This window comes from Patella vulgata, chromosome 2 (assembly GCF_932274485.2).
Source record: "Patella vulgata chromosome 2, xgPatVulg1.2, whole genome shotgun sequence".
Taxonomy (NCBI): domain Eukaryota; kingdom Metazoa; phylum Mollusca; class Gastropoda; family Patellidae; genus Patella; species Patella vulgata.
The window spans coordinates 24,639,805-24,653,833 of record NC_065880.2 but is presented as its reverse complement, the minus strand read 5'-3'; the positions used below and the strand labels follow the sequence as shown (position 1 = coordinate 24,653,833).

The 14,029-nt window shown below is 34.5% G+C and overlaps 1 protein-coding gene across 1 annotated transcript; it reads left to right on the top strand.

The window, feature by feature from the left end:
- Window positions 1–276: 276 nt before the first annotated feature.
- On the top strand, window positions 277–9,922 carry LOC126811827 (26S proteasome non-ATPase regulatory subunit 12). Its single transcript, XM_050537756.2, has 11 exons — window positions 277–433; window positions 2,275–2,334; window positions 2,902–3,030; window positions 3,347–3,454; window positions 4,219–4,323; window positions 4,616–4,765; window positions 5,497–5,631; window positions 7,414–7,526; window positions 8,373–8,550; window positions 9,175–9,252; window positions 9,631–9,922. Exons 1-11 carry the CDS (start codon window positions 338–340, stop codon window positions 9,838–9,840), a joined length of 1,362 nt encoding a protein of 453 aa, XP_050393713.1. The 5' UTR covers window positions 277–337; the 3' UTR covers window positions 9,841–9,922.
- The last annotated feature ends 4,107 nt before the right edge of the window (window positions 9,923–14,029 follow it).

Genomic DNA, 14,029 nt, shown 5'->3' with positions numbered 1-14,029 from the left:
CCAACTCATGCCTATGCTTCATCATGTCATGTGTCTGACGCGTGGACCACAGATTTGGTGTCCCATCCGAACGACTAAGCACACTTTTCTTGTTAGCGCCCCCCCCCCCCCGACGCCTCCTTATTAGTGAGAACCGGGTTCACTCTTCTTGATCAAGGTAGCCAAAGAAGCCAGATTTAATGTTGAGAATACATTATCGGATGATCAGATGTCGTGTGCAGATATCTACGAGGAGCAGTTCGGATCTTCTGAAAAATATTGAAGAGTCTGGGTAATCAGTACTATGACCTGGGAAATCTCGTAGGCAGCGAGAAGTTTCGTGAATTAAAGCATCAAGATGTCGGACGGAGGCGATGGAAAACTCCAAAAAATGGAAGTGGATTACAGTTCCACTGTAGATGAGAAATTACCTAAATGTGAAAAGCTTGCAAAGGTACACACATCCATGTATTTTTATTTTCCGAAAGCCTTAAAGCCCTCAATTTGTTATATTCCCAAGAGTGTGGTAATCCCCAAGCCTATGCCGGTACACAACACCGAAAAGTTTCATTTCAGCAATGTCATTGTCATTCTCGATGCTATACTATGTTGATTTCAAGACCATAATGCCTTCCAATTGCTAATAGATTTGAAAATATAAATCTGTTAAGTGGTTGCCGAGAAAAAAATATTTATAGACTACACTACAAACAAAAAATACTGATGAGAGTAAACCGTAAAGGGGGCTACTTCAATTGACAGAATGATTGAACTAATAAATAGTAATAACATAATCATCACTGGTTCAGCTCTGACCTAAACGTATGCTCTCATTGCACTTGCCCTGTATGTTCGAGAACAGGCCAATTGACTCCTTGTCGAAAACTTTTCAGTGCCCAGAGCTGAACTACATCATCACCCACCTATCCTTATCCTATCAGTGATTACAGCGGATAGTCAAAACAATAAAGCTACATGACATGTTAAGAACAAACCAGAAGAATTATGCAAACAAAGTCACGAAATGCTGAATATCAATAGAGTTCGTCTTCTCATGACCACAATGCTTCACACCAAATTTTAAAAGAATCTGCCAAAAACTGTAGCCTCTATCATGTCTATGATTCATAATGCATTCACAAATTGAAATAAGCAAATTGTTGACGCAGACGGACCTACCAACCGACGGAAAGGCCTTAGGGTGATGACATAATACGCAAGTATATAAAAATTGAATGTAAATCAGTTTGTATACATTCATATTACATCAATATATTATATATATGCTGGGGTAGGACCAGTGTCTGAAACAAACAGGAACTGTGTGACACTACTAGATAAGATCCCTCATCTCTCAACCCTCCTTGTTGCAAGATATGAGATGGTACTGTATAGTTTTACCTGGCAAAACCCCAGTGCGAATCACATTGGGCTTCAAACATCAAGACTGTCAATTTTTTCTTCAAAACAATGATTGATTCTTGTTATTTATAACATTTCTGCCACATCCAACTACAATTAAACATATAATCTTACCTGCTGACACAGATACAAATCATCTCTTTTAAAACGGAGTGATAATAGTTGGCTTTTCCCAGCATTTCAAATTTGACATCTTTACGCCATGCAGACGGGGCTAATAATATGTCATGTACAACGGCCAATCAAAATTTGCGAAAAGTACAGTAGGATAACCTTTATAGGTCACAAGAATAGCCTTGTCAATTCTGTTAGAAACTGTTTAAAGATAAACGAAAGTTGTATCACTACATTGGGTTGAGTATGTTTAACAAGTCCTAATTGCATATAACGAACTTATTTTTAAGATGTTACATGCATTAATACAGAAATTAAGTTTGCCTGGTGAAACTAAAGGCATCCAATAGTAGCTAAAAACAAGCACATCAGTATATCTCAACGTTTTTGGCCAAGTTCTTGTAGCTAGTGTGACACATGATCATGTGGGTCCTTCAGATGATACACATTTTTCGCCTTCCGCCATTTTCGATTGAAGAATGCATGTGTAACCGATTGGAATCCTTTGTTTTCCACCGGTAAACCTATCACACAGTTTTATATCATTTAATTTGGATTAATACATTAAATACAAATCAACTGTAATCTTTCTCAAAACGATAAAATACATCGCCAAGGATGGAATAGAGCTTTTAATTAGGAAAGCTCTCATGATTAATTTTATGGCAGATACATTTTCTGTTTTATGTTATAGTACGCTAATTATCACCAAAATAATCAGATTCAGAGACATTATTTCCTTCAATAATTTTATTTTAGCAAGGGAAGCTGTCTGATGCCATAGATACGCTGTTATCATTAGAGAAACAGACCAGAACAGTAAGTATAATTTATTTTAGGAGATTTTTCTCAGTTTAATATATTTTACTTCTCTTATATAATAAAGTTATGTTATGGTAGCTTATTTGAAGTTTTTTTCCGACGTGGTTTCCCCTTGTCAGTGATGCAGGACGGAGGGCCTGACAAGCACAGCTGACTAGTCGTTCGGATGGGAGTGATGGGACAAAAAACCGAGGTCCCGTGTACACATTGGCATGCACGTAAAAGATCCCTTGGCAGTTGGAATTCGATGTAAGAGTAGGCCGTAGCGCCGCTGCCCGGGCAAAATTTCCCTCATAGCACACTGTATGGCGTATGCCCGTCTTCATTAGCCCAGGTTAGGAGCAAACAGTAGGACGTTAAACCCCATTTCATTTCATTTCATTTCATTTTATTTGAAGTTTATGTGAGAGAATACATGTAAAAACAGCAATTTTACATGTAATTGTATTTCCTTGCGTAGGTAAGTGCAAGATACCAATTAGATATCAGCAATATTTAACAGTGGCATATACATGTACTAAAACAAATCCAGAAAGAAGTAAATTTTTGAAATATTTTTTTCAGAGTTCTGATACACATTCAACTGGTCGAATTTTGGTTGCTATTATAAAACTATGTTTTGAGGCCAAGAACTGGGAAGCTTTAAATGAAAACATTGTTTTGCTTACAAAAAAGAGAGGACAAATTAAACAAGTAAGTTGTAATGAACCTTTTAACTACATGAATTCCACTAGATGTACCAACTGTATGTTTTTAATGTATGTTACTATTGCGTATCATAGGTCAACACTAATAATCTTCATAAACTTTCATATTCTGTTTACAAAGTACTGAAACTGTTCTCTTGGAAGATCAAATCTGTCATCAAATTTTGTTAGCCCTCTTAGATTTAAACACTGTATTTAACTCTGTAGTCCAACAAATTCTTTGCAGTAGATTGAAAACATTTTTTGGTATTACTGAATGGGTGTCCATATATACCAAAATTGCCATACTTTTATACTTTTAGTCGGTCACAAAAATGATCCAAGAAGCATGTACTTATGTAGAGAAAACACCTAATCTGGATATTAAATTGAAGGTGATTGATACATTGAGGACTGTTACGGCTGGAAAAGTAAGTGTCCTTTGTTTTTATTCACTCGGCGGGTAACGCTAATGTACTAATCTTGGGGTCCTATGTTTGATCCCATTGTTTACAGATCAAGTTCCTTAGTATTTTCATACCATTCGCTTTCTGTTTATCAGGCAGCTGGGTGAACATGTTAAATACATGTCATGTCATGGCAAAACAAGAGATGTCCAAATATCTTGTCAATATTTAAGCATATCTAGGTTTTTGGCGAGATTATCCTGAATCTTGTGTTACCGGGGACGAATTAAGGGAGGTAAATAGGCCTCAAACAAGATGGTGACACCCATGAAATTATTTTCAAAATTAAATTGTCATTTCAGACAGATCTATTTATATTGCCTGTTCAACATCCAACTCCCAACACCTAAGTATTTTATCATAAACTGTCTCTCTTCAAGGGTTGTATCTATGGATTTTGATCTTTTTTATGTGGTTGATAATCCAGTACACATATCGTCAAATGTGGACAACAGGCCCAGACCCTCTGTATTCTGAAGACTAGGAGGTTCTGGGTGTCGGAGACTAAGACACTGTGCTCCAGATTATTTTTCTAGAGAGTTTTAACATTAAAATTTTACTGATCTAACAAACTGCTTATGTAGTATTGATACACTTGAGCTGACTGTATTGGATGCACTTGTTGAACTAGAGCATATATAGCCATTTTCTTTAAACCTTGTAACCCTACATAACAGTGCCTCACAGAAATTACAATAATTGTTATTTACCACTTATTTTTTCTTCAGATATATGTTGAGATTGAAAGAGCACGATTGACAAGGACTTTAGCAAAAATTCGAGAAGATGCAGGAAAGATTGCTGAAGCAGCTGATGTCTTACAAGAATTACAGGTATATATTTATATAGTAGATTAATTCTGATTGAAAAGAACTGGAGTGATGGGTTTCAAGTTTTTGATCACGACTGAATTTGCAACATAAACAATTTTTCTGTTTTCAATGACATTCAAGGTTTTTATTTTCTTAGAAATAAAGTAATATAATTTCGAGCATCTAACAGTAGAATTTTAAATTTGTCTAAAAACTGAACCAAGCTTTTATGATTTTCATATATATTGCTTTAAATTCAACTTTAATAATGTGTAATGGAAGTACATGTATATAATTATAATTTGAATTACAGGTGGAGACGTTTGGCTCAATGGAGAAGAAAGAGAAAGTAGACTTTATCTTAGAACAGATGCGTCTTTGTTTAGCTAAGAAAGATTTCATCCGTACACAGATTATTAGTAAGAAAATCAACACAAAGTATTTTGATGAAAAAGACAGCACTGTAAGTTTGAAATTGATCCAATTTTTTTTACTGCTTTTCTGTTAGCAGATATTACTGAAGTTATTCTTAGAATATAAATAACAGATTCTATCATCAGTGTCAAGCTTTATTTCTTCTTCTTTCGATAATATTTTGAGGGAGCCATGGTGGCTCAATAGGTATGGTAGTGGCTCACTAACCAAGAAGTCCCTTTGACCAATCCTAATGCAGAACCTCTATATTTTGGATCACTAATCTCTAAGAATGAAGATAGTGTAGTCTTCTATCTTCTGTTGAGTGGGGACTACACTATCTTTATGATTCAGTAGTAAGATCTAATTGGTTTGTCAAAATTCATTGATTCAGACAATGGAGTGTTGCCTCTCCCCATCATCTCATTAATCATATAAGAATAAAACATTCAAAAATTAGAATGTTTTCTTTGAAAACAATTAAATTTTGGAGGAATTAAGAATGTATTGTGTTATAAAATTTAATTTTGTAGGAATTGAAAAGGGGTTGTGTTAAAATATTTTGTTGGAATTGGAAATGTGTTAAAATATTTAATCATATTTTGTAGGAATTGGAAATGTGTTAAAATATTTAGTCATATTTTCTTGAAATTGAAAGTGTCTTGTGTTAAAATATTTCATCAAATTTTGTAGGAATCGAAAATGTGTTGTTTGAATATTTAATCATATTTTGTTGATTTGAAATGTGTTTATGTTGGAATATTAAATTATATTTTGTAGGAATTGAAAATGAAGTTTTATAAATTAATGATTGAGCTGGATGAACATGAAGGATCTTATCTATCTATATGTAAACATTATAGAGCTATATATGATACAGAAGAGGTCAAGGAAGATAAAGTCAAACTAAAAGAGGTAGGTATATTCAGATAATAAGATATATCCAGGCCTTGAGATCTGAATATCACGCACAAGTGATAAAATGTGTTCGCCATACATTTTGATATCATACATGTGTATGTCACATTATTTTTCATCAATCAAGAACAGACAAGATAGTTATTTAAAAGCCCAGTGCAGCGCAATCTCGCCAGTCAATCTCAAGGCCAGTATGTCAACAGAAATTAATAAAGTACATTAAAACTTGGTCGTATATTGCCATTGATACCTATCTTGTAAGCAGCCACAATATCTTGTGAACACTCTACAGATAATATTTATTTGATCTTTTTAGATTTATTCACTTTGTTTACATTAGGCTAGTGTTTGTGGGATTAAGTTGAATTTCAATGATTTCTGATTTTAACTTCCTGACCTACTCTCCGTGTAGGTGAACAGTCTAATGACAAAAGTTATCAAAAGATCTGCCTAAAATTTTGAAATTTGCACAAAGAAGCCTATGGAATTTCACTTTTATTCTTTATGTCTTGAGTTATTGCCCTTGCTTATCTAAGTTCTTGTGTATGTTATATAAACAAAAGTCCTAATCCAATGTGCTTGAAATTGTTCAGATTAGTGAGCTAAAGAAACATGTTAAATTTAAACAATTTCTGTCAATTATGAATGCTAATTTAAATGTTTTTGACATAAAAAAAGAGAATTGATTTATTATCAGAATAATAAGGAAAAAATGGAGTTTACATGACCAAGCAAAGAGAATTGTAGATATCAATGAATAACAAACAGGCAATATCGACATAATTGGTGAAATCAATACCTTTATAGATTGATCATTGAACCTATGTAACATCTATATATATATTTGTGACTGTCGTTTGTCTGTCTGTCTGTCTGTTCGGGGTTGGCGGCTACACTAGGTCTACCCCGAGTCTGAAATTTGGGGTATAGGGGTAGCTCGGACCGGGGAGTAACATAGGCCAGGTGGTGTTAGTCTACCACTTCCGGTTTCGGAGTTATGACCCCCGAGCGAAGCCGGTCTGTTTGGGGTTGGCGGCTACACTAGGTCTGCCCCGAGTCTGAAATTTGGGGTATAGGGGTAGCTCGGACCGGGGAGTAACATAGGCCAGGTGGCGTTAGTCTACCACTTCCGGTTTCGGAGTTATGACCCCCGAGCGAAGTCTGTCTGTTCGGGGTTGGCGGCTACATCTGCCCCGAGTCTGAAATTTGGGGTATAGGGGTAGCTCGGACCGGGGAGTAACATAGGCCAGGTGGCGTTAGTCTACCGCTTCCGGAGTTATGACCTCCGAGCGAAGCCAATCTGTTCGGAGTTTGCGGCTACACTAGGTCTGCCCGGAGTCTGAAATTTGGGGTATAGGGGTAGTTAGGACCGGGGAGTAACATAGGCCAGGTGGCGTTAGTCTACCACTTCCGGTTTAGGAGTTATGACCCCCGGGCGAAGTCTGTCTGTTCGGGGTTGGCGGTTTCACTAGGTCTGCCCCGAGTCTGAAATTTGAGGTATTGGGGTAGCTCGGACCGGGGAGTAACATAGGCCAGGTGGCGTTAGTCTAACACTTCCGGTTTCGGAGTTATGACCCCCGAGCGAAGCCGGTCTGTTCGGGGTTGGCGGCTACACTAGGTCTGCCCCCGAGTCTGAAATTTGGGGTATAGGGGTAGCTCTGACCGGGGAGTAACATAGGCCAGGTGGCGTTAGTCTACCACTTCCAGTTTCGGAGTTATGACCCCCGAGCGAAGCCCAGTATCCTGCTAGTTAACTAATAAATTTGTTGTGTTTTTCAGGCTTTGAGATGTGTAGTATTATATGCTATTCTAGCACCATATGATAACGAACAGTCAGATTTAATCCACAGAATTAAGGAAGATAAAAATTTAGAAGAAATACCAAAATACAGGTTGGATAGTGTTTATTGTTCTTTAAAGTTAGGTTAGATGGCTTTATCACTTTCATCAGGATAATAAATGTCTAAGTGGACCCTTCATCAGCAAACCCCTGATCTCTTTAAAATTAATTAAACCACTGGCAGTCTGGGCCAATCAGCACCTATCTGCTAGGCAGCACCTTTCCCGCTAGGCATGTCATACCCTTTGTAGTTCGGATCAGTACCTACCTTCCTCTTTCTCCATTGTCTTGATATGGTTATATCATATGTTTGATCTCTAGTGGTATGTGGGGTTGGATGGCCGAATAGTTAGCACGCGCGCGCTGTATCATAAGGCTTGTCATCGAGTCAACTGGCGTGGTTTCGAATCCCCGGTTGTACATGATAAGGAGTAGGGTCGCCTGTCCAACCTTGTGGGTTTTCTCTGGGTCCTCCGGTTTCCTCCTACTGCCAAAGACCCCTACGCGCAAGCAAATTATTGAAATAAAATTAAAACCATATGTTAGTCCCGAAATGACCTAGTTTGTATCGAGTGGATGTTAAACCCCATCTCTCTCTCTCTCTCTATTGGTATGACTGCACCATATTTGGATCTGGACAGCAATTTACCTATTTTCACTGGTCTTGGCCTTATTTGGCAAGTTTCTTCGGAAACCCAATATTGAAGGAGAAAGTAACCCCCAGGAAGAAGAAAAAATTATTAACCTTACATTTTGGCACACAATATAATAGGAATGTGTCTGCATAATTGTATAAGAACCATTTTCTTTACCAATATTCACTTCATTAAGATGAAGAATTTGACATCATGTAAAAAAAACAAAACCAAAAAAACATCAAATTTGTGTTATTTTTCAGAGATTTATTGAAATGTTTTACCACACCAGAAATTATACAGTGGAAACTGTTATGTAATATTTATGAAAATGAGTTGAAAGTAGGATCGGATATATCTCCTGCTACCCATATATTTAATACTAGATTAGAAGGTGGAATAAAACGATGGCAGGATATGAAAATCAGAGTCGTAGAACACGTAAGTTTAATTAATACTTTTTTTTTACTGGTCACTATGGTCACCAGCATCCTGTGCCAACTTCTGTCATAGGCTATTCTAATAATAAAATGGAACTTGTAAACGGTTCCCACAGAAACTTTAAAATAGTGTGTGATGAACCACTGATCTGGCCCCACATAATGACAATTCCTTATGGGTCGATATGGTCAACCCACGTAATGACATTTGGTTATTGGTCGATATGGTCAGTCCACTTAATGACAGTTTTTTTTATTGGTCTATATGGTCAACTAACAGTTTGTTATAGGTCAACCCACATAATGATAGTTCGTTATTTGTTGATGTGGTCATCAGCTTACTGTGCCCATTGCTATTCAAAGCTATTCTTAAAATATCGGATTAGTAGGCTAAAACTAAGACCATTATTGCCAAAGGAAACGAATCATCATACTATTTGCTAAATAATAAATGAAGCTTTGAGGCCAGTCAGTTGAACTCAAATTTCTCGAAGATGTTGTTAGACCTCACTGTCATGTAATTATAAATAACATAAAAAGTATATCCCATTTTAATTAGGCTGCCCATATTTGTATGTTTCTTAATTTGTTGGAATTATTTAGTTTCAATATTTTGTAATTGTAGAATATCCGAGTGATGTCAAATTATTATACTCGTGTACGGATGAGTAGAATGGCCGAACTTCTTGACCAAACTGAAGCTGTAAGTTCTATGTGTGTTTTTATGTCCACAAACAATTGTAAAACGTAATGTCCTTCATTCAGTTGGGTTTGGAGTATAGAAGGGGGTGGGAAGGGGTCGGAGTCTTAGATTGTTGACCAAACAAACCTGTCTTGAATGTTTTCCTCAAAAATATCGACAAAGAAAGGTCAAAGCCTAGATTTGAACATAGCAAGAAAACCATAACTATTTGACAGAACCTAAAAGAACTTTTGATCAATGGAATCTTTGACTGCAAAATTAAGGGTCATTTATTTCCAGAATGTTCAGTCAAGTCTCTGGAAATCGAAGGATAATTTTCATTAATAGCATGATTATATATTTGATTTCTGATTTTATTTATTCTGATTCTACTTGCAGGAAACAGAAGAATTCTTATCTAGTCTGGTAGTGAAGAAAACGATCCAGGCCAAAATAGACCGATTGGAAGGCATCATTAATTTCTCTCAACATAAAGATCCTAATGAAATTCTCAATGATTGGGCTCACAATTTAAATGAACTTATGTTATTAGTAAATAAAACTGATCATCTGATTAACAAAGAAGAGATGGTACATCGTATGATGTAAAATAATTCCATGTCATTGCCAGTTTTGATTCTGTGGAATCATTTTGTACATGTTAAATTCATTAAAACTATCATTTCTAAAAGTCTATGGGTTAATGAGTGTTAATTAATGATAAACAGGTATTACTGAATGGGGTTTGAAGTCATCATTTTCTGCACCAAATGGGCTTATAAAGATAAGCCTACGCCATGTGTTTTTTTCCTATTCTTCTTCGAATTCTAACTGCCAAGGTTTTACGTACATGCCAAGATGCAAACTGGGCCTTAACTTTTGGTCCCATCCTAACGACAAGACACTTCTTTGCTAGGCTTTCCTTCCTTCACCACTGACAAGGGAAAAACTTGCTGAACAATCCTGGGGAACTCTTTCAGCCAACACCAGGATCACACCTAGGTACTACTGGTTAGTGTGTAAGCAACTTACTCATGGAACCAAAGAGTAATATGTCAACTACTTTGTGACCTCATAATTATACTTGAAGGCTACCATACTTTGTATGCACTAAGATTCTGGGTTGTTTTTTTTTGTTTTTTTTACAGATCTAAATTAAATAGGAGTTGGGGGGTTTATGACCAAACTGAGAATTTTTCAAGTTATGACATTATACACTTTATAAATCGTTGACTAATAAGAAGCAATGTTATAAAAAATGTTCATGAGTGAATTGACAATTTATGAACAATGTTCTTACAACAAACAATCTGGTACAAGGGAAATTTTGCTGGGACATCAAATTTAACTGTCAAGGGTTCTTTAACATGCACATCATAGAGTACATCTTGGTTATTTGTCTCATCTGAACGACTAAGACGTTTGTTCCTTTCAGACCAACAAGGGAGAAAACATGTCTCGGCCAACACCTGTATCAAACGTGGGACCACTTAACTGAGCCACTTTAAAACAAGCGGTTTTGGTACAATAAAAATTGTGGACGGACGAACAGGGGCCACAACATAATAAGTATGAAGTGGACGTATAAAAATGAAAGAACCAGTGATAGTTAATTAAATATGATTTATTCCCACAATAAAATTTGTTTCTTACCATATATACAGATACAAATTATATAATATACATATAAATGAAAGTGATGTAAGAGCTAAAAAAAAAAAGTTATATTAAACTTTTTAATACAATATAAAATATATATATAACATGTATAGAAACATTTATATCATTATATAGGTTTATTCATAATTTAACAAATAAGCTTTTAGCAAATAAATGGCCGGATAGATATTGAAATATGAAAAAAATTTTTTTTCTAAAAACACCGTTAATATATAATCAGTAGGCACTATAGTGAGAGGTATACAGAAATACTATTAATTCCTATATCATTTTATAATACTACCCTATTACTTTTAATGCTCTTTTCCTTTAGTGAATAAATTGATTTGAATTCAGACAATGAATATCACAAATAAAATGAAAATTAATATCAACATGGAATTAATATTTAGTAAAATGGAACACAACAGGTTACTTAAGAATAGTAGTACATTTAAGTAAATTATATAAATTTTTGTCGAGGGAGTGGGTTTGCCAGTTGTTTAAAATAAACGTACAATTGAGATTAAATTGCACAAATGTTGCTAGTTAATAATACCATAGAACAAGAAGTTAAATGTGCTCAGAAAGGCTTCATTATACCCTAAATGCCTTTAAATTGATGTTAACCATGGTCGTATCCTATTATTCACATACAATTTATACATCATTTACAAGATAATGACATCCTTCTTACATTGTGACCTAATACTCTGTTTTGAAATTAATATGGTGATGCATTAATTTCTTGATTTATAGTATTAAAAAGCATCTGTTTTAAACAAGTCAGTCCTTACCCTATACAGACTAATATGTAGGCCTACAAATTTCAACAACAACAGATTTAGAATATACTGGACCCTGACAAAATTTAATAGATGGTGGATCCATAGCTTTATTTTATCAAATCTCTGGTGATTAATGATTTAAATACATTTATCAAGATGCTTCTCTCCTATTTACATATAGATCCAAATTACATTACATGAATTATCTGGAATGTAATTTATTAGGATGATGTTTACAATATTCAGTATATATGAATGTGTATCTGAACTTCTTGGTTTTGCTGCTGGAGGATTCCTTATAATTGTAACTACTAAAGACTTACAATTTTCATTATAATTACAGTATCAGTTAAATATATATGTACTATAGTGTAAAAAGCCAAATATTACCGCAATGCTGTTTACTGTTTGACTAATAATATGTTGAAGCACATGATTACCTTAATACAAATATCCGTAAGGATAGTATATATTATATACACACACAAGGCACCTTAATTCACTAATTAAAAATATAGTTTTATCTTTTTACAAATGTCTGTCATCCACATTATTATATTACAAAGACTATGTAAGAAAAGAATTTGGTAACTCTACCATTATGAAAGGATAAACAAACACAATACATGTATGAGCAACATGGACAAATAATAATTATGCTGCTAAAATTGGCAATTGTTATGAAAAGAAATTGTCGTGCTATAACAATAAGAATCAACATTTAAAAACTTTTGCCACACTTAATGATTGTGCTCATGGCAGAAACCGGAGTAACTGCCAGTATTGTTGATGTCAATGACATTAAGGGTAGCACTTTAAAAGTGGCACTCAGAATTATTCTGAAAGTTAATCCCAGAAGCTATCATCATTATCTATCTTTTGTTACAACATAGAAACAGATGGACTACCATCTTTAAAACCAGTCACACATCACCAGGATAAGGCTACAGTTGTTCTATTTATTTCAAAATTAAGAAAATGTAGGAATCTTAACACTGGGTATACTAAGACACATGCAAGAAGAGACAGAAAGTGCACCATTAATAGTTGATATTGAAGGGCTAGGTAGTGGATATTTCAATTGAATCATAACATAAAAACATTAAGTGGTTTTCACAACTGGAATGGAATTTAGATCATTCAGGGCCTAGAGAAGAAAATAAAATAATTAATCCTAACTGATTAAATGAGTAAGATTATATAATTTGCCCGGATTAAACAAGTATTTCAGTGTGTATCTCTCTTAATGTAATATCAAAATAATTTAAACTATACACGGTGTACCATAAAAACAATAATTTTATCTTTATGGTAATGTTACATAAATGGAATAAGAAATCCTGATGTATATCAGTATGTGAAAGATTAAAAAACTAAGGCCTAAACTATTGCATAGCCATTAGTGATCCAAGTAATTCATACAATGTGTATAATGTATATTATTATAAACATATACATATATATATATATATATATATATATATATATATTATTATTATTATTATTATACAAATAAGGAATAAAATTTAAAATCAATATTTTGCCATTTCATATCAAGTGGAAACAAAATCATTTCATATACTTAGATCATTTTGTTAATAATTTGCAATTTGTATCTCGCTTTTATGGCATAATTAGGATATATTATAGTATTTCCTAACTACCCTTACACAGCTAGTATTTGACTTTCAATATCTATAACTTTCAAACAGTGTCATCTTTTTTTTATTTTATATATCGATGGCTTAGAGCACAACTGTACTATGTCCATTTTTGGTGAAAATAAGATTTTTAGATATTAAAAATCCTTATTTCAGGGCGCTTGTTGTGTAAAAAGATACAAGTCCCCTGACAATTTAAAGCTGTCGAAAAGGCACAATAACCATAAGTGTTATGTACTACCCACATATTTCTTTAGAGCACACATAGTCCATGTCCGGACATAAGTCTTTTGTGCATTTATTCTGGCAAAAAAGTGCGGACATAAGTCATTTGTACATCAATTTGAACAAAAAAGTACGGACATAAGTCATTTGTTGTGCACTACCCACATATTTCTTTAGAACACACATAGTCCATGTCCGGACATAAGTCTTTTGTGCAATTATTCTGACAAAAAAGTACGGACATAAGTCATTGTGGATCACATTTATCCAAAAATCAGCTGTATGCTGTGCTTAAGTTGAAGTGCGTCTCTATCAGCCTATTTGAATTGATTCAAGCAATAATCTTTCCTGAAACCATATACATCCACTGATAACTTACTTTTTTATAGCTTATTGAAATCTTAAAATACGTTTTTTTCTCAAACCTTAAAAATGGACATAGTACAGGTGTGTTCCAAGCCATCG

Coding starts and splice junctions, on each gene's coding strand:
- LOC126811827 (XM_050537756.2), top strand. CDS start 338: ATGTCGGACGGAGGCGATGGAAAACTCCAAAAAATGGAAGTGGATTAC. Junction 434..2,274: donor AATGTGAAAAGCTTGCAAAG/GTACACACATCC, acceptor ATTTTATTTTAG/CAAGGGAAGCTGTCTGATGC. Junction 4,324..4,615: donor ATGTCTTACAAGAATTACAG/GTATATATTTAT, acceptor TTTGAATTACAG/GTGGAGACGTTTGGCTCAAT.